The following is a 22,313-nucleotide window of genomic DNA, read 5'->3' on the forward strand; positions in this document are numbered from 1 at the left end:
ATTTAAATGCCCTTAAAGTTGGAGAGTCTACGACTGTTGCAGGCAGAGCGTTCCACACCCCTACTACGGAATAAAGAAACTACCTCTGACATCTGTCCTGTATCGATCACTCTTCAATTTAAAGCTACATTCCCTTGTGCTAACCATCACCATCCAAAGAAAAAGGATCTCACTGTTTAACCATTTTTTGATGTCTCAATTAAGTCACCTCTCAATCTTCTCTCTAATGAAAACAGCCTCAAATCCCTCAGCCTTTCCTCGTAAGGCCTTCTCTCCATACCAGGCAACATCCTAATAAATCTCCTCTGAACTCCTTCTATACCTTCCACATCCTTCCTATAATGCGGTGACCAGAACCATACGCAATACTCCAAGTGCAGCCGCACCAGAGTTTTATAAAGCTGCAACATTACCTCATGGTTCCAAAACTCAATCTCTCTAATCAATAAAAATTAACACATCATATGCCTTCTTAACAACACTATCAGAGTGGCAACTTTCAGAGATCTATGTACATGGACAGCTAAAATTACCTTTCAAAAAAAAAACTTTGATGCCTGTCGCACCCCAGTGAATTGTCATTCTTGGATTATGAATTGGAGGCCATCTGAAGCACGTAAAATTGAAGCACGTAAAATTGATTCAAAAAGTCTTCTACCCTGTGCTATCAGGTTTTTGAGACTCCAAGGTCCCCTTGGTTTGCTTCCAGAAATGGATGGATTTTTTGAATCTCTGAACAGGAATGGGCACATTAGTTATTTTGTTTTCTAATTAATGCTCCAAGCCTTTAGAAGAGAACTAGACCATGTTTTGACTGAAGCAATAGCACCCATTATCAAAACAGGGAGAAAAACTGCAAGAAGCGTAAGCATACTTTTTGTAGGTTCTGAAATAGTTGTAAGTGATGAAGGAATGTTGGAGTTGGGCAAAAGGTGGCAAGGTTGGAGTAATGTTTACCTCTATCACTACCTGTTGGCAATGTGAGGGTGAACCATAGAACAGGTGTCCATTCCATAGCCCATCAAAAGACTATCTGGGGCCTCAACTTTCCTGCATTAGAAAGGGAGAAAAATCAAAACCATTAGTTTTAAACAACAGTTCTGCAGAGAGGAACTGCTGATACTGACCTTCAGGACATTTCATGTTTTTAAAAGCTTAAGAAACCACAAATCTGTCCAAATGACTTTCCTCTGCCAAAAAGAGAGATTCTAAAACAAGATTGGTCTAATTTTACACCTATCAGTCCCTTGGGTCTACTCCACTGCTGATTATACATTTCCACCAAGTGCAAACAGGTGGGACTAGTTTAAATTTGGGATTATGGGCAATGTGGACTGATTGGACCAAAGGGTATGTTTCTGTGCTGTATCAAGAGCTGAGTCACATAGCATAAAATTCCAAGTATCTGAATCTGCTCTGTGGCCTAAATGTTGGTACAGTTGGTCTAGTTCAATCTCTGATCAATGGTAATCCCCAGGATATTGATGCTGGGGATCCAGTGATGATACGACCATTGAACATCATGGGGAAATAATTAGTTTCTCTCATGGTTGATCATTGCCTTTTTTCCGCTTTGGCACAAGTGGGAGATGCCACTCATCAGTTCAAGCCTGAATGGTGTCCAAGTTGTGCTTGCATACAGGCAGAGACTGCTTCAGCATCTGATGAGTGACAAATGATGCTGAACATTGTTGAATCATAAACAAGTATCCCCACTTTCAACCACATGGTAGAAGAAAGATCACTGAAGTACTTGAAGATGGTTGGGCTTCAGATGTTACTCAAGAGACACTCCTGTAGCAAGATCCTTGGACCAAGGTGATTGGGTTCCTACAACAACTACTTTCCTTTGGTGATGGGCATGACATTAACCATGAAATGAATGAATATTCTGGACTTTTGCTTCATTCACTTTAGGAATCTACATGTTTTAAAACAAGTATCTTTCCCGTGACAAAATTAACTCTTAAGTAGGTAAATCATTAAGCCTGTTCCATGCACAAATAACATAGATCAGCTTTTTGCATTAAATTCACATTTTTATTTGCATTTTTAAAAAAGAAACCCATTATCAAGTTTCAAAGGTACCTAACTGAAATTTGTGAACTGATCAGTTATATTCTGTTGACAAATCATTTGTCAAATGTAACTTTTAAAAAAAAAAGATAATTCACACTACATTGGTTCATTTATCACAACAGGCAAAACTACTCGTGCATTGCGTCACCTAAAGAAAATCCAGTGCTGAACCTTAAAAAAAAAAGGGAGGCCACCTGAGACTTGTGTAACCTTGGTTGTCATCTCTCATTTGGATTCTTGTTTTATCTGCAGAGGTTACTCAGCCTTTTAAGACTTCCACAAGCTCAAGTGTTTAAGAGTATCTCATGTTGATTTAAAGGCCACTGTGTCATCTAGGTTACATATTTCAATTTACACAAAGGCTGGTTAGTTTCTAATTGGACAGAGAAAAAATATATTTTGATTTTTGACACAAATGTACAACAGGTGAGTGTACACCATTCTATAATTTACTACAGTCATAAATCAATTATCCAATTTTCATTTGAGTATTTAATCATTAAATTATCTTGGGCTCAGGACCGCAGAAAAAGTTATGAAATAAACAAATACTTGATCTGTAGAAGGAAACAAAATGCTAGAGAAATTCAGTGGGGATGGCAACATCTGCAGAAAGATGAACAAAGTTAACACTTTGCTAATAAACAGCTCTCAAAGAGAGCTCTGAAATCATATTAAACTTGAAACATTAACGCTGTTTCACTCCATAGATGCCACTAGACTTGCTGAGTTTCTCCAGCATTGTGCATATTTGTACTAGATCTTTTGGGGCTGAAAATGTGTTGCTGGAAAAGCGCAGCAGGTCAGGCAGCATCCAAGGTACAGGAGCATCGACGTTTTGGGCATAAGCCCTTCTTCAGGAATCTGCTGCGCTTTTCCAGCAACACATTTTCAGCTCTGATCTCCAGCATCTGCAGTCCTCACTTTCTCCACTAGATCTTTTGGGCCTACTGTTGAATCCAAAGCCTGATTCTCCTCATTCTTCAAGTGATTAATATTCATGCACATAATTCACAGAAAATAGCATGAGAAAAATGCTAAACAGTGAGCTAAGAGTGCAAAACAAAAGTGTTGAGTACTTTGCTTCCAGTGCATAACATCTGAGCAATATATGCTTAAGCAGGTAAATTGTGCAAGGGAGCTTTATTAAGGCATGGTTGAAGTGATTTCTCCACCATCTCCCCCTCCACCCCCCACTGTTACAATTTACTTCAGTCATCCAAACCAAACTTTAACGCATTAAGCAACTTGATGTGAATTATACTCTTCTCTCTGACCTGCCAAAAAAAATGTAATTAGTATTCAGCAAAAAAAAAACACTTCTTTGTTCCCTTCAAGGCCAATTGCTGATCAAGACACCCCATTTGGCACAATCACTAATTCAAAGCTTAAAGAGCTGAAGGTTCAAACTTATCAACCACAGCCTATTTTCACTAAGGCAAAATCAACAGTTTAACTATTTAATTCTGAACAAAAACAATATAATTAGGAAGATACTTTCAATCATCAGAAATTTCATATTCTGCAATTAATGACAAAAGAAAGCCAATTTTCAGAAACTTAACATTGAGTAACCAATGGAGTGTTTGATTCCTTCAGTTGAACAGTGATACACTAATGTTTCATTTAAAATAGCCCCCCAATCAACCACTGAAAAGGCAATTACAACAAGATACTAAATGTTTATTTCACCACTATGATACCGCAATATTTATCCAGAGTAATGTTTTCACTGCCTATTAAAAGTAACAGAACGCATTAATTTCAGACTTCAAACAGCATTAGCAGTCTTTCCTGTTGCAAACACTTTCTCCTGCTTTAGGTCAGTAATTGAGGTAAATGGTTACAAGGAAGATAGATGATATTTTAAGTATAGTTTTTTTAATCCTTATTAAATCATCCTAGGGCATTATACTCACCACCCCAAAAAGTGCACTCTGTTACGCAAAGAAATCCAAGATTAAAATATTAATTTCTCCCACATACCATAAGACAAAACTTAGGTCAGGATTGTCAGGTAGTTAAACAGTCATGGAATTCTTTATTTCTCAAAATATTACTCAGTGCTGATGGACAGGAAACATAACCACAGAGTTTTTAAAAAAAAAAGCCATGCAATGTGAAATGGCTGATATTTTCTGCAAGACAAATTACTTCTTCATTATTTGTGTTAACTGTTAGATCTATTATTCTTTTCAGAAGTGAAAGTGAGTTTGAGCTTGAATATTTAATCTGTTTACAAAAATAGCACGGAGTAAATGAAACAATTTTTCAAAATGAGCCTCCACTTCGCTACAGAAACAATATAGTAAAAGAAATAAAAATTGGAAGTTAAAATGTCAGAGCACATAAGTTCAAAACTGTGATGGCTTCAAATCTGAGTCCATAGGGCCCCGACAGACTGCATGTGAATTATCTGATCAGATGCACCGACACAAGCTTATCTAAGATTCATCATTTAAATACTGCAATCTGTCATTCAAATTTTCAGTTCGGCAAAAACTGGCAAACTTAAGTTGCTTCTCAGTCACTTGCTGAATGGGTTTTTTCCTGTGTTGCAAAAGGATTGCATTTATATTAATTTTTACAAGCTACTTTCTTAAAGCAATTTTTACTCTAAAATACTTTACCAATACTATAATGTAGCATTGACTTCAAAGCCTGCATTCTGTCTTTGGGGTTGGTTAGCTCAGCTGGCTTTTCAACTAGTTTGTAACTGAGTGACCTCAGCAGAGCAGCTTCAATTCCCATTATGGTTGAGGTCACCATGAAGGTCCCACTTTCTTGATCTCGTCCCTTGCCCGAGCTGAGGTGACAACCACCACCAGTCATTTCTTTCTAATTGAGAGCATCCCAATGGTTCTCTGGAACCATGATGACCTTGTCTTTTGGTGTTTATAACTATACCAACAATATAACACATTATTTGCATATTTGGAACTGTGAACATGAAAATCTCTAGTCTTCACAATTTTTTTGTGAGCAATCACTTATGACTCTCCACCCAAACTAATTACTAGCTATCACTACTCCAGTCTCTTGATTCACTTATTCTACCCTCTTGTCACAGCCATTAACTTACACATCGTCAGGTGGCATGGTGGTTCAGTGGTTCCCTCTCCCCCAAGATGGCTCTCTGTCTGGTAGTCAAAAACAGGTTTCAACAGACTGAAAAAGTTGGGCCATTCTCTGGTTAGGCTGTAGATGTTTGAGAAGCTAGTATTGAATCAAAACTCATCTTTAGCATAAGAGAATCCTTTCAGTGAGACAACTGCTCAATTCACAAAAACAATGTATTTGTCGAAGTTGCTCTAATAAGGATAGTAGCTGGAACTCATGTTTCCATGAGCTTTGCAGAGGGTGTCACAGAGTCATACAACACAGAAACAGACCCTTCAGTCCAATCAGTCCATATGAACCATAATCCCAAGCTTGTCCCACCTGCATGTGCTTGGCCCACATCCCTCCAAACATTTCTTATTCACGTAATTATTCATTGCACACACAAACCACTGACTTTTGTTAAACGGTCCCTTTTTTGAAAAATCTCACTTTAAAAATATGCCCCCGGTCTTGAAATATCCCACCTGAAGGCGAATGGCAGAAGTCTTTTCCCTATCTATAACCCTCAAAATTTACAAATCTATTTAAAAAGGTCACCCCTCAACCTCCTACATTCCAGTGTAAAAAATCCCAAGTCTATCCAGTCTCTCCCTGTAACTCTGTCAACATCCTGGGAAATCTCTTCAGCTTAATAATATCCTTCCTTTAACAGGGAGGCCAGAACTGAACACAGTTTCCTAGAAGAGATCTCACCAACAACCTCTATGTTAAAGGGTTTGAGCAATAAATGTAGTGTGCTAAACACCTTCTTAAACTAAGAAGCTCAAAACAATGTATGTTGGATTGCAGTTATGTACCATGCATCATTTGTGTAGCTGTTCAACAAGCATTATTTTCTTCCCATAATAAAGTGGGAAAAGGGGTGCACTAGAGCAGGTTAAAAGGACATTTGGTAAAATATCAGAACTTAGAAGTTATAACCAACAATCTCCAGTTTCTTTTTTGGTTCTGCACAGTTTATTGCACTGTTTGATAACTTAAATTGCCACATACCCACATAATTTAGAATGGACATATGATTGGAAGAGATCAAACTGCTCTTTTCTCTGGAAAAAAATACAAAGTTTGAGATGGAAGGCCCGGTCTTTATGAAATGAGTTTCACAGGGTTGAGAGATGTAATCACTTGCAGGTGACACCAAAGGCACTTGCTATTAGCATCATTAAAAAAGAAAAAAAAAACAGAATTCAGAAGAAGTTTCTCATCCCAGAGAGAAGTTTGAATGTGAAACTCAGCACCAACTGGAGTAGTTAAGGCAAACAACAGATGCATTGAAAGGAAAGATAAATAAATACGAGAGAGAAAGAGATAGAAGAATAGATTGGTCAGGTTAGACGAAAATTTGGAGGATGCTCAGGAGGGCCACAAATACCAGAATGCATGTTTCTACATTAGTATTTACAATTATTTCATAATAATGAGGGAAATAAAAGCCCTTGCCTTTTTTCCAACTGCCAAAAATTGGGGCAGTTACACAATTTAAGTAAACTTCTTCTACATTGAGGAACGTAGTGGTCACATGAAACAATTCCACAGAAGTCATATTTGATTTGTCAGTTGACATACAGCATGTCTGCCTTGAAAATTTTTGCACTGGTCACGAATATTTGGAATAATTTGAATGGTCATGACAGTTTGTCAGGTAGTTTGTTGATCTCAAATTCTACCAAACCAGCCCATCAAGATAGTCGAAAATGGCAAATGGGAGAATTTAAAAACAACAAAGTCAGGTGAACAAGAACACTAATGGCTGAAACACGACTGCCTATTCCCTAACTTGCATCAAAATGCCAAATCATCTGTTACTTCTGACCTACTTGGACTCCCAGTCCAACAAAGTCAAATTTAAAAATTCGCATACTTCTTTTCAAAAGTAACTTGGTAGTCTCTTTGCCAAATCTCAGGATTTTAAGTTGATAAAAATGACAAAAAGTTTCTTTAATTCAACCTCCAAATTTGTAATTGCCTTTCATGACACTTGCCAACAAGGCTTCTTGGAGTCTCAGCACAAAAACAGATCCTTCGTCCAACCAGTCCATGCTGACCATAATCGCAAACAAATTTAGTCCCACTACCTGCACGTGGCCCACATCCCTCCAAACATTTCTTATTCATGTACTTATCCAAATGTCTTTGACATGTTGTAACCATACCCATTTCCAACATTTCCTCTGGAAATTCATTTCACACACGAACCACTTAAAATTTTTCCATAAAATCTTTCTTCTCTTATCTTTAAAATATGCCCACTAGTCTTAAAATCCCCTACCCTGGGGAAAGACACCTGCCATTCACCTTAATTACTTACTAAACCTCTAAGGTCACAACCTCCTACACTCCAGTGAGAGAGTCCCAACTATCTACCCTTTCCTAATAACTCAAAACCTTCCAGTTCCAGCAACATCCTGGAAAGCCTCTTCTGAACCCTCTCCAGCTTAAGTCTTCAGTGCCTAGGACTCAACAGCTGGAATTTCTTCCCAAAAACCTCTCCACTTTCCTCTCATGTCTGTTCAAAATCAGCTTTCACCAGGCTTTTGGTCAACCACCTCAAATGCTCTTTCGCAACAAGTGTCATTTTTGTCAGCTAATGCTCTTGTGAAACACCTTGGGACATTATAGTGTCTGGGAGTATTACCACACACTACCACATATAGTGGTAAAAAGTGCAAGTAATCTCTTTAAAATTTGTGGGTAGAAGTTTTGTTAGCTGGGCCAGAATTTATTACCCATCCTTAATCGCCCTTGGTAACATAGTGGCAAGCTGCTTTCTTGAATTGCTGCAGTCCATTTGCTCTAGGTATACTTACAATGCTGTTAGAGGAGAGTTACAGGATGTTTACCCAGCAATGAAAAGAACAGTGAGAATAATACCAAGTCAAGATGGTGACTGGTTAGGAAAGGAACCTCAGGTTGGGTTTCCATGTATACCTGCCTTCATCTTTCTAGATGTTTGTGGTTTTTGATCTGGAAGGTGCTGTCTAAAGAGTTTGGTGAAACCCTTGGTGCAACCCTTGGTGCTTTCACATTCATTACTAAATTATCACTGTTCTTTATCACCACTTTAATCATGTATCCTCATTGAGAAATGATTGCTTTTAAAGACTGTCTGATTTTTATTCCACAGCAAAGCAATTTGAATCATTACTCAAGCAAGACAGCTTTCAAAATCAGTTTCAAATAGAGGTCACTAAGAAAGCCAAGAGGAGCAGTAATTGTGGCAAAACTTTCCCTGACTAGGCAGAGGCCAATCATAAATTGGCAATTTTCTCAGCCTGCTTGGCTTAAGTTGCAATTGATCCACTAGGAAAATATCATAATGGTGCATCATGTGAAGGTGGTCACCACTTTGCTTATGGTCAAGTTTACACTGTTTATGCAATAATTAGCCAGATTGGGTTTATCCTGCTATATACAACATACCTGGGCAAATTTCTACATTGTTGGGTAGGTGTCTGTTGTACCTGTATTAGAATAGCTAGACTGGGAGCACTGCAAGGTCTGTAACATATATCTTGATATTGTTGCTGGAATGTTGTCAGTGCCCAGACCCTTTGAAGTATTTGATGTCTCCAGCCATTTTTTGATATTGTGTGAAGTGAATCAAATTGGCTGACGACTGACATCTGTGATGCTGGGTACTCTTGAACAGGCCAAGATGGATAATCCACTTGGTACTTCTGAATGAAGTTCATTTCAAATGCTCCAGCCTTATCTTTTGTACTGATAAGCTAGGTTTCCCCATCACTTGGGAAGTGGAGTATGCTCCTCCAGCAAGTGTATCTTATTTCCCACCACTATTCACAGTTGGATGCTGCAAGGCTGCTGCAAGGCTGCAGAGCTTTGATTTAATCCGGTTGTATAATCACTTACAAATCACATAGCATAACCAACAAGTAGCCCTGCTCTGTAGCTTGATCAGGTTTAAACTTCACTTTTAGTGGTGCTGCTGCACCTGGCACATTCTGCTGCACTCTTCATTTGTACCAGAGTTGAGACCAGAGCTTGGTGGCAGTGGGACAGTGGGAGATACTGCAGCTTGCAAATTATGTTCAAGAACATTCTGCTATTGATGGCCCACAGCACCTCATGGATGCCCAGTCTTTAGTTGCTAGAACTGTTCAGTCTATCCCATTTAGCACAATGATTTGTGTTGCGCAACACTATCAATGATATCCTCAACATGAAAGTTGGATTTCACAAGAATTTCTCAAAGACTGTTTCGTGGTCATTCTTAGCAGTACTATCACGGTGAAACGCATCTGCAGCAAGTGAATCGGTGAGGATGAGGTTAAGTATACTCTCCCTGTACCCCATTGGTTCCCTCACCATATGGCACAGACCTAGTTTAGCAACTCTGTCCTTTCAGATTTAAATCGGCTTGGACATTAATGGTGCTGCTGGCTCACTATTACTCTTAGTGATGGACATAAACATCCCTACCTACAGTCGCTTTTTTGCCCTTGTCAGTGCTTTTTCAGCGTGCTATTTCAGTATATAAAAAAAAAGATACTGAAGTACCAGTTGAAGGCAGGCAGGAGGCAGTAAATCAGGTTTTCTTGGCTATTTTAAACCTGATGTCACGAGACTTCTTTGGGCCCACAGTCAATGTCAAGGACCCACAGAGCTATTTCCAACTAGATACCACTATGCCACAATCTCTGCTAAGGGTTCCCGGCCAGTGAGACAGGGAATACTCCGGTGTGGTGTTGGTGTCATCTAGGTCATAGTGTGTAAGGTATGATTCAGCAAATGTGTCTACATTAGACTGTTTGACTTGAGGCAGCACTCCCACATTTGGCACTAGCTCCCAGAGGTCAGCAAGTAGATTTTGCAAGGTCTGCAGGGTGCCTAGGTCAACATCATGTCATGTGGTCAATCTTGTTTGACTCCTTTTGTAATTAACTTTATTTGATTTGCTAAGCTATTTCAAGAGGGTAGTTGAGAGTTAACCACACTACGTGGGCCTAAAGTCACATGTCAGCCAGGCCAAGGGCAGCTATTGGTCTTCGAAGGACATTATGCACCAGTGCTGTTATTTCACCTAACCAGTTAAAAAAAAGGTAATTAAAACCTTCACCACTGCCTTGTTCCCCCTATTCACTTGGACACTGAAGACAATCTAGTTGAAGCAAAGCCCATCATATCAAAACTTATTCCTATCCCAGTTGTACAGCCACCTTCCTACAAAAAGGAAGTCCTCTTATCCACAAGAGTCTTTAACCATGTTAATTCATCTGCGTCCCTTATTTATTACTCGAATGACAATCCAGGGATCAGTCTGTACTTCCAGCCTTTTAATTTAATTCCTAACTCCTGAAACTCACCCAAGATGATTTCTTCCCTATTCTTACTTAGGGCATTCAGACATCATCTACAGCCAGATTTCTTCCTCAGCTGCCTCAAGATCAGCAGCACATCATTTAGGACTCCTGTTTGTTGATTCGGACAACACACTAACTAAAGACTCCTTAGGACTACAACATTTCTCTTCAGTTCTTAAACCTGTAACTCCAGACAGCCTTCTGAGCTACAGTATCTTGAGCTGCATGGTGACTGTCGTCCCTGCAATTCATCTCCTTGTCATCACAGACAGGAAATATATTGACACTGGACAAGATCACTGTCTATGAGATCGCCTTCTCAACCTCTGACACATTAAAGACGTCCCTGACACCTCTTCTGGAACCTAACCCTTCCTCTGGTAAGCAACTGTTTCCAAGATAAAGCTATAAATTCCTCACACTCCTTTATCTTTATTTCCTATTTCAAACACCAGCCCAATAACAGAGCTATGCTGACAGAAGGCAGCAATATTTCCCATAAAAAGCAGCAATCTGTTCACCAACTGACACAACAATTCTGACAGGCTGTCCATTTTGCCATCTCTTCTTTGTTTGTTTTCTCAATAGCCTGACTAATTTTAGATGCACTCCTTCTGTTAAGGAAACAAACATTTCTTCAATGTTTATTTCACAAAAGCAAAAAAAGTATGCTAATTACCAATCTGGTGATCTTTACATATAATCAACATTGTTAATGGTTTTCTCTCTTCAAGTTGTCCCTCTCTCCATTAAGTGTGCCATCACCCAGCTCTTAAAAAAATAATTGTGTATTCAATCATCTTTTCCCAGCCCTGACCATCATGGGAACCAATCTTCCATCCAGGGGCTCCATTTACATGGGCCACTGCCGCAGAAAGGCTGCCAAAGACCCTTGGTATCCCAGTCATGAACTCCTACAACTACTTCCATCAGGTAGAAGATACAGAAATCTGAACCACATGCACCAGCAGGTTCAGCGATAGCTTCTTTCCAGCTGTCATGAGACTGATGAATGGACTCTAACTTCAAATGATGCTGATCTTGCTAACATTGATCTCTCTCTTGCACACTGTGGAATGTTACCTGAAAGCCTGTCTAAATCTTTTATTCTGTACATTCTTGCTTACTATGATCTGACTCTCCTGCTAATAAACAAAGCTTTTCACTGTATTTTCATACAAATGACAATAAATAAAACAAATATCTCCCCATCACCCTTTCCACTCCAAAGTGCTTGAATGTGTTCACAAAATTTGTACCCGTCGTCACTGTAGGTTTTCAAACATAATTCTAATCAAGTTTTCACTTTTGATATAGTACCAGATGGCGCTCATCACAATCACAAATGACATCCTCTGATTGTCACAAAGGGAAATCCTCTTGATCGGTCTGTAGCCTTTAGGGCAGTTGAACACAGCATGTCTTTTTCCCGCTGTCATTCAACTGTGGTGGATTCCTCTTGCCTGGTTTCACTCTTACTGTGTGTAAGAATGTAGAAGTCAAAAAATTAGGTTTTCATGGCAAAAGCCATAGGATTGACTTTACCATGGTTAAAGTCAGAAGGTCTGGCAACATCTGTGGAAAGAAAGCAGAGGTAATGTTTGAGTCCAGTGATCATCTTCTGGATCCGAAACATCAACTCCGCTTTCTCTCCACAGATGGTGCCAGACTTGCTGAGTTTTTCTACCCATTTGTCTTTGCTTCTGATTTCCAGCATCTGCAATGTTTTGTTTTTTCACATGGTTAATGTTTGAGGGGTGAGCACAAATTTGATTCGAGAAAAGTGAAATTCAAAAAAAGACCAGAGACCAATAGCACAAAAAAAAGATCATTAATTTGAATAAGAGAAACAGTAAACACAAGTATTTGTTTACTGGTAAAAAAAATAAAATTTTGTACATTAACAATGCAATCAAATTACAAACATATCCAAGGTAATACTTGAGTTCTGAATGTTCAGGCTTTGAACACAGACAGTTGATTCTTTTTGTATCGAGTTTCAATCTAGAAATCAAGAATTTTTACGAGATTGACTCTTCCACAAGTATCTGCAGAATCTAATATCCAGGTCCTCAATTACAATTGCTTCTCCTGTACTCGAACCACCATGTCAGTGTTTCTCCACTTGCCTTTTTTTTTTAAATATCCAATCATTCAAAAGCTAACACTAGATAGCCTTGTCTATCTCCGTACCACTTTTCCTTGCTATTTTAACTGTTTGCACAACATATAGAGTACTGGATAAGCAAAGACTTCCTCCAATAAAATCAGGAAAAGCTAAACAGAGCCTGTAAACACTTGACTCGCTAGTACCTGTAAGTTTCACAATATCCTTTAGGGAAAGAAAAATATGTCTTCCTCAGCAGGTCTGGCTTACACATAACTTGAGATACACAGCAATGTGGATATCTCACAAATGCCTATTGAAATGACTTTGCAAGCCCTTCGGTTCTGGCTAATTACCACGATTAAAGGAATATAAATCAGATGGAACAACAGAAATGTGATCAAGACATCAGAAATTATTAGAGATCCTGCAAAGTCCTTATTAGATTTGTGGATTTGCCCACAGGTCAGTCAACTAACAGTCTAATATGGACAGTATTTCTCATGGAATTATACTTTACTAACAACATCCCAAGCACCATCATCTCTGGTTATTCCTATCACAGTTACATGACAAACTCACGAGAGGTGATAGCACAGTCATAAAGTGGAGAGAAAGCTGCCCTACAAGGCGTCAGCATTGACTCTGGAGCCCATAAAATCTCTCAGCATTAAGTCAAAACATAGGCAAGTAATCTGTAACTGCATGCACACCATCCAGGACAAAACTCGCTCCACTATGACACAGTGGCAGTGTGCACCATCTACTCCGTGCACTGCAACCACCCAAGGCTCCTCGACAGTACCTTCCAAACTTGCAATATATAATAGAGAACCACAAAGGCAGTAGAAACATGGCAGCACCACCAAATGGCAAGGTTTCCTACGTGAGCATCATGACCTTCAGCTACGTGGTTATTCATTCATTGTTGCTGGGTCAAAACCCTGCAATTCCTTTTGTAATAGCATTGGTGTGTACACACAAAGTGGATAACAGTGAAGAAAGAGCGGCTCACTAATTTTCCAAAGTTAACTAGGAGTGGGCAACAAATGCTGGCCTAACCTACAATATGCAGAGCCTGTGAATTAATAAAACGTGTCCATTTCTACTGTGATAATATCGCAACTTCCTGTCTTCAGGTTAGATCTCAGAATACAGGGAGAACCAGCCATTTGGATACAGAACTGGCCCAAAGGTAGAAGACAGAGGGCGGTGGTGGAGGAGAGTTGTTTTTCAGACTGCAGGCCTGTGACCAGTGGAGTGCCACAAGGATTGGTGCCGAGTCCTCTAGTTTTTGTCATTTACATAAACGATTTGGATGCAAGCATAAGAGGTACAGTCAGTAAGTTTGCAGATGACACCAAAATTGGAGGTGTAGTGGCAAGCGAAGAGGGTTACCTCCGATTACAACAGGATCTTGACCAGATGGACCATTGGCAGATGGTGTTTAATTCAGATAAATGCGAGGTGGGCTCCCCCAAACCAAGGAAAAGACTTTGTCTACTTATCCTAAGCCTCATGATTTCAGAAACCTCGAAAGTCACCCATCAGCCTCCGACGCTCCAGGGAAAGCAGCCCCAGCCTGTTCAGCCTCTCCCTGTCGCTCAGATCCTCCAACCCTGGCAACATCCTTGTAAATATTTTCTGAACCCTTTCAAGTTTCACAACATCTTTCCGATAGGAAGGAGACCAGAATTGCACGCAATATTCTAACAGTGGTCTAACCAATGTCTTGTACAGCCGCAACATGACCTCCCAACTCCTGTACTCAATACTCTGACCAATAAAGGACAGCATACCAAACTCCTCCTTCACTATCCTATCTACCTGCGACTCCACTTTCAAGGAGCTATGAACCTGCACTCCAAGGTCTTTGTTCAACAACACTCCCTAGGACCTTACCATTCTGTACATGCACCACCCTCTGCATGAAAAGGTTGCCTCTCAGTTCCTTTTATATCTTTCCCCTCTTACCCTAAATCTATGCCCTCTAGCCCCCAAACCAGGGAAAAGACTGTCTACTTCTCCTATCCATGCCTCTCATGACTTCAGAAACCTCTATAGTCACTCCTCAGCCTCTGACACTGCATGGAAAACAGCCAAAGCCTATTCAGCCTCTATCTATAGCTCAAACCCTCCATCATCCTTAAATCTTTTCTGAACCCTTTCAAGTTTCAAAACATCCTTCTGATAGGAGGGAGACCAGAATGGCACAATGTTCCTTGCTTAAATCTAGTTGACTATTCCAAAATATCTCTGGATAGTCTACCACATTCTGCTGTTCCTAAATTTTGAGGTCATCCAAAACCCCACTGCCATTACTTTGACTAATTCTGCTCACATCACCTTCCATGCTTGCTGAATTACGAAGACTCCCAGCAAAACAACACCTTCATTTTGAAATTTTCATCATGTTTCCAAATCCTTCTGTAGCTTCACATCCTATCTCCAATCACATAACCCTTCTAAGATATCCAGGCTTAAATTCTAGACTCCAGCATCCCCAATTAAGAGTGATGCACGTTCAATTGCCACACTTTAAGCAGTCTCAACATACCTTTCGGAAGTCATTATTATACAGATGCCAGCAAAATAAATAAAGGTATACAAGATACTGTCTAATTCATTGGATCCTGTATCATTTGCTGTGCAAGGAAAAACAAACTCAAGACATCCACTGACTGGTAACGAAAAATGGTTGTTAAATGCCCATAATTGGAGAATACAGAATTGTTTTAACATTGACACTTTGATGCAAAGTAAGACTCATGTTGTAATTGCATTATCCTAAATTAAGTGAGAGTGTTTTGCATAAATAGAAAACAAAGACTGATGAACAGTACTATTAGCTATCTAGACAAATCAAATACAGTATCAGGCCACAAAAACAAACAACATTACTCAAAAGATTTACTTGATGTAACCTTAGAGGGGTACCAAACTATCTTTTCACACCTCTTGCCAAGAACTTTACACCAAATTGCTGAACAGTTTCCATTGAAGCAAACAAACCATCATAACTACTTATTATGGATGCAGGTTTGCTCACTGAGCTGCAAGGTTCATTTCCAGACATTTCATTACCATACTAGGTAACATCTTCAGTGGGCCTCAGGTAAAGTACTGCTGAAAATTCCTGCTTTCTATGAATATCCAAAACCTCAATCTGAGCTATAAATCTTCTCAAAACACACTACTTATTATATTAACCTAGCATCCACATTGTCAAAGCTCTAGGCTCCATTCAGCCTGATTTCTCAAGAAAAAGAGGAATAAGTGATACCAATGAACAATAGGTATTATGATGTTGTCCTTTCACTTCAACGATGAGAGCTCAAATGAGTCATAAGTAAAATTGCAGATTACAAGAGGCAGAAAAGTGAGTTATAGGACCAACAATGGTCTCTAGGATCGAGGATGACAAGGACAAGGAAATAATGAAGTCTCTCTCTCAACATGCTGTCAAATGAGAAATCTTTTGGCAAACACGAGTTGACAATCACATTATAACTCTTTAACATTAATAATGAAGTCAAATCATTGGGAGCAACATAGCATAAATGGAAAAAAGCTGCATTTCAGACTGGGCTTTTCTCAGAAGTTCTGAATTAAGGATCAGCCTGAAAGACTTTATTCTCTCCGGAGAGGGGTACATACAGGAAAAATAGACAAGGTATTTCCCCTGGGGTGGGGAGTCCAGACCTTAGAGGGCATAGGTTTAGGATAAGGGGGGGGGGGGGGGGGGGGGAGAAAGAGAGAGATTTAAAAGGAATCTAAGGGGCAACTTTTTTCCACAGAAGGTTGAGAGTGTACAGAATGAGCTGCCAGAGGAAGTGGAGGCAGCTGATACAATTACAACTTCTTTTAAAAAAGCATCTGGATTGGTATATGAATAGGAAGGGTTAAGAGGGATATGGGCCAAGAGTTAGCAAATGGGACTAGATTAGGTTAGGATATCTGGTCAGCATGGATGAGCTGGATCAAAGGGTCTGTTTCCATATGGTACATCTCTATGACTCTAAGATGCTAATAATTAATATGATTCTTATGTTTGCTTGAACGCTTAGCATCAAGTTTAAAAGAATGAAAATAACCACATTTATTAATTCAAATATATTTCTGTTCTAACAAAAATTACTGTTGACATAAGGTAGCTGATTTAGAGGAATCACCCAAACTGGCAATGTGCAGAACTGTACATTAATCAGTAACTCACATTAGGGGTTGTTTGAGGGTCACCCAGTTAGAACAGATGCAAAGGAATTCTTTCTTCTCAGAACATAGAATCTTTTACTTCAGAGCACAAGTCATTGGGTCATTAAGAACATCCAAGAGTGAGACAGAACTTTTCTCCCCCCCATCAAGAATTTGGGGGGAAAAAAACAGGAAAGTAGTTGAAGATTATCAAATCAGTCATGAATTGCACAGCAGATGGGCCTAATGGCCTACTTTTGCTCTTATGCTTTATGGTCTCATGTATCTGAATCGTCACACTCAAGTTTGTGCAAACTATCAAAGTTAACTGTTTCTCTCTCTATCGGCTCGACCTTTACTTATCGTTTACTCCTTACCCCCTCATCCACCCCATCTTTTGCAAATACAGGTTATCTGAAATTTTCCTAACAGTTCTGAGCAAGGGTCACCGGACCCGAAACGTCAAATTTGATTTGTCTTCACAGATGCTGCCAGGCCCACTGATGTTTTTCCAGCAACCTTTTTTTGTTTCTGATTTACAGCACCCGCAGTTCTCAGTTTTTGGTTTATACACAAAACTACTGTAAACAAAAAGTCGCGAACTACATAATTAAAAACCAACGATTCTTGCTAGTGTTCTCTATAAAGAAAGCATCTTGATATCATTAAAAAGTAAACATCCTATTAGGTCACTGTAACATATATAACATGTACGCACGTTAAACTCTTCAACCAAAACGCAACACAACGATTTAAACCATTTCCTCAGTCCCTTAACAAGACCTTCAACATTTATTACTCACGGTAGATTGCACAACACTCAGAACGCAAGGAATCAACCTCAAACATAAAACGGCTTCAAAAATAAGTCACTTCTGCAACAGCAGCTCGGTAATTAAGCTGAAAGCCTTTCCCCTCTGCCGTTGGGTCCACTGAGAAGTGTCTAAAATTAAAGTGCTAACAGCCACAACACTGGCCGCACAGTCACTAAACATAGGACGTGTCTCTAAGACACTGAAGCACCAACACACAGCCGACCCTGTCCCAGATATCCCAGCCCCGGGCCCAAGTACCCCCTCCTCATCCTTACTCGATTCCCAAGTTGCTGCCTGACCCACCTGAGAAGGTTGGAAAGCTGGGGCAGAGACACCGTTCCGCCGCTGCCTGCCGACAGCCGATGCCTGCCGCTCAGCAGCTTCTCCACCACGGCCACATTGCCAGTCCTCGCCGCTTCGAGCAGCTCCTGCTCCTTACCCATGGCTCGTAGCCACCCTCCCTCCGCGGGGTCGCCTCAGATTCACCAAAGGAACCAAATCGGTCCGCTCTCCCCGCCGCGAGCATGCAGCGCAGGCGCACTACTTGCCTCTCCCCTTTACTGCCCACTCCCACCCCAGAAAAATGTAAGGCGCATGCGCACTGGTCGGCCCTTCCCCGGCTCGCCCTCCAGATGAAAGCGCAGGCGCACTGTCCGGAACCCTCGTCGATTACAGTAGACGGAGTCGGGCACATGCGCACTCGCTAGCCAAAGGCAACCTCCCTCCGGCGAGAGGGCATTCTGTTCTCATGAAGTCACCAGGTACCAAGGTGAGCGCTGGGGAGGTGTTCGCTAGAGCGAGGACTTCCCGTACCCAACCTCATTATTTACTCATCACAGAAACTGGCAAAGCTTCCTTCATCCTTACCAAGCCTACCAACATTGAAAACAATGTTTGAGGTCACAGATTACATATTTTTGAATATAATTAATATAATGCGGCTCATGACCCTTTTGGTGGTCAACAACTAACGAATTATAGTCAGGAGCTTTTTACCGTCATGTACAAATGGCTACACTTAATATTCTTAATCAACAAACTACTCTCCAGCTGGCGGCCAGAGCAGCAGATGTTAATTTGGTGTAAAGATGTCATAGAGCGTAGAAATAGCCCCTTGAGCTCACTGTGCATGTGCTAACCAACAAAAAACAAGCTACTCTAATCGCATTTACCTGCACTCCTCCATAGTTTACTATGCCGTAGCATTTTAAATATTTATCCAGATGCATGTTAAATGTTGCAAGAGGACCTGCTTCCACCACCCTCTCAGGCAGCACTTCTTCATCTATCTTCCAGCTTCGAGGTGGAAAAAAATCCTCCTTCCCTAAACCATTTACTCAAAGTAATGCGCTCTGGTTGAAGGGGAAGAGATTCTCACAATATACTCTGTTTATGCCTCTCATAATTTTGTGTACAGGTAGTTCTCCTATAATGCCTTAGTTGCACCCCAGCTAAACCTCATTTAATAGAAATTTGCTTAATATATATTATGGGGCCTATAGGAAAAGTGGGGTTGGGGCAGACTAGCAAAACATTCACTCATGATCAAATATCACCCAAAAGTCAAACACAAAGCGTAGCATAGCCTGAATGAATTGAATTGAATTTATTGTCACGTGTACTGAGGCACAGTGAAAAGCTTTGTCTTGCAAGCAATACAGGCAGATCACAGAGTTAAGTAGCACAGATAAGTAAATAATAGGTAAACAGCAGCAAAAACAAAAACACAGGCGAATGTTAAGAGTTTGTGAGTCCATTCAGTATTCTAACAAAGTAGGGTAGAAACTGTTTCAAAACTGGCTGGTGCGTGTGTTCAGCTTCTGTACCTCCACCCCTCCCCCCCCCCCCCCCGATGGTAGAGATTGCAGAAAAACATTGCCAGGATAGGATGGATCTATGAGAATGCTGGCAGTCTTTCCTTGACTGCGGGCCTGGTAGATGGATTCAATAGATGGGAGGTTGACCTTTGTGATTTTCCGGGCCGAGTTCACCACTATCTGTAACTGTCTCCGATCTTGAATGGTACAATTGCCATACCAGGTAGTGATACATCCAGACAGAATGCTCTCGATAGTGCACCTATAAAAGTTGGCAAGAGTATTCGCCATCATACCAAATTTCTTCAGCTGCCTGAGGAAGAAGAGACGTTGTTGGGCCTTTGTAATCAGTGCGTCCACATGAAGTGTCCAAGAAAGCTTGTTGTAGACGACCACTCCCAGAAGCTTGGCACTCTCCACTTGTTCCATCTCTGTGCTGTTAATGTGTAGGGGGCCATGAGTAACATCCTGTGATTGGAAAGGTTTGTCAATTTTGCTTACAATTTCCACCCTGCCTTCACTTTCACCTGGTTAATCTCTGATTCCTCCTTTCCCTTCCTCGACATCTGTGTTTCCATTTCTGGGGATAGACTGGCCACTATAATCCACTATAAACCCACCAACTCCCATAGCCATCCTGCAACCTGCTTCCTATAAAGACTGCATTCCATACTCCCAGTTCCTCCGTCTCCATTGCATATGTTCTGATGAGGCTGACTTTGGCAAGGGAACCTCCGAAATGTTCACCTTCTTCCTCAACAAAACAAAAGTAAATTTAATGCAGTACATTTAAAAAAATATTGTTAATGCAGGGACAGAGGGTCATCATGCTGTGTAAGGTAGACTCCCTTATTCATGTCAAGCAAGCTATTCTCTCCTTACGCTCAAAATACTTCATAATATCTAGCTTCTCTTCCAGCATTATAGCTTTTCTTTTGCAATCACCACCCACAATTTTATCAACAGGGCACTTCGTGCTAACATTCTTGTCACTATGCCCCTCCACTTTTTCAATAAAAGGGATAATCTAGGAGGAGTGTAGCTTTCACAGGAAGCTGTTTAATGTATTCCTCACAGAAAGCTGCTTTCGACAGTACCTCTTACAGAAAGCTGCTCTGTCAGCAACGAACATCGGCACATGAAACTGTATGAAAACCGGTGCAGACATTGGTGCATGCACAAAATGAAATGCATGAAACGATCACCAATGGAATTGCACTTTTGCGATCAGAAGTAAGCATTCTCAAAAACACCATTCCTTAATTCCTCAGCAACGTTGTAAGCAAATCAAGTTGCTGGAACACGCATTATCTGAGAATAACCTATACCTCAATCAGATTCTCCATCAGCCTCCTCTGCTCCAAGGAAACCAACCCAGCCTATCTAGGCTTTCCTCATAAGAGACTACATCTTGGAGAATCTCCTCTGTATCGTCTTCGATAGTGTGGTGACCAGAGCTGTACACAATATTCTGTCTGTGGCCTGACCATATTGTGTAAAGTTCTAACAAGACTTCCACATTTCTCATTCCTAATTACTACACTTTGGTTAATGAAGGCAAACATCCTGTATGTCTCCTTCAACCTGCCGTCTACCTGTGCTGATGCCTTCAAAGATCTATGGACTTCAAAATCAAGGATCCTCCGTTCCTCAATACTCTGTAAGGACCTACAATTCATTGTGTATATCCTTCCCTTATTATCCTCCTAAAATGCATTGCCTCACACTTAGCAGGATTACATTACACCTATGTTGTTCTGTCCAATTTACCAACTGATTAACATCAGTCTGTAGCCTGACACCATCTTCCTCATTATCAATGATAACACCAATTTTTGCATCTTCTACAAGCTTACCAATTATATCTTCTACATTCACACCCAAATTGTTAATGTGTATATCAAACAACAAGGTCCTAACACTCATCCCTGTGGTACACTGCTGGGCACAGGCTTCCGATTTACAAAACAACCCTTCACCATCAATCGTGCCCTCATATTTGTAAGCCAATTTTGGATTAATTTGCCAACTTGCCTTGGATCACATGGGGTCTTTTGGACCAGCTTTCCATGTGGGACCTTGTCAAAGGCCAAATTGAAGTCCAGTAAACCATATCAACTGCACCACCTTCATCAATCTATTCAACCACCTTTTCAAAAATATTCAATCAAATTAGTCAGACAGAATTTTCCTCTAACAAACCTGTGTTTACTATCCCTGATCAATCCCTGCCTTTCCAAATATTGATTAATCCTGTCATTCAGAATTTGTTCCAATAATTTCCCAACCACTAAGGTCAGACTAACTGGTTTGTCATTATCTGGCCTATCCTTGCTGCCCTTCTTGAACAAAGGAACCACATTAGCTGCCCTCCAATCATCTGGCACTTCACCTGTGGCCAGTGAAGTATTAAATATCTCTGCCAGGGCCCCACCAACCTTCTCCCTTGCATCCATCTAATCAAGACCTGGGGATTCATGCACCTGTGTGCCTGGTAAAATATCAATTAACTCCACCTTACTAATCTTAACATGTTCTAGAATCTCTCCATTCCAAATGAAATCCATGGGTACAATGCTTTCTTCTCAATGAATAGAGATGAGAAGTATTCATTTAAGGCTACATCCACGTCCTCTGGCTCCATGCACAAATTGCTCCTTTGGTTTCCAATAGGTCCCATTCTTTCCTTGGTAATCCTCTTACTCTTAATATACTTGGGGTTTTCTTTGTTCCCATATACAGTAGATATTTCATGGCCTCTCTTTACCCTCAATTTCTTTTTTAAGAAATCCCCTACACACTACATTTTTTGAAGGTTTTCTCTATTTTTAATGCTCTATACCTGACATATGCTTAC

The 22,313-nt window shown here is 40.4% G+C and overlaps 1 protein-coding gene across 10 annotated transcripts in view; it reads right to left on the minus strand.

Moving 5' to 3' along the window:
- anks1aa (ankyrin repeat and sterile alpha motif domain containing 1Aa) overlaps positions 1-18,141 on the minus strand; it is a 355,860-nt gene extending 337,719 nt beyond the window's left edge. For 9 of the 10 annotated variants that reach the window (XM_043716918.2, XM_043716919.2, XM_087973655.1 and 6 more), the window contains exon 1: positions 17,943-18,141. In XM_043716918.2, the coding sequence (XP_043572853.2) occupies positions 17,943-18,082 (140 nt within the window). In that variant the 5' untranslated portion in view covers positions 18,083-18,141. The remainder of the gene's footprint in view (positions 1-17,942) is intronic. The other variant, XM_043716916.2, reaches the window with a different exon arrangement.
- Positions 18,142-22,313: the final 4,172 nt, after the last annotated feature.

Source organism: Chiloscyllium plagiosum, unplaced genomic scaffold, assembly GCF_037043375.1.
Source record: "Chiloscyllium plagiosum isolate Xiang-an unplaced genomic scaffold, Cpla_swu_hap1 HiC_scaffold_26, whole genome shotgun sequence".
NCBI lineage: Eukaryota > Metazoa > Chordata > Chondrichthyes > Orectolobiformes > Hemiscylliidae > Chiloscyllium > Chiloscyllium plagiosum.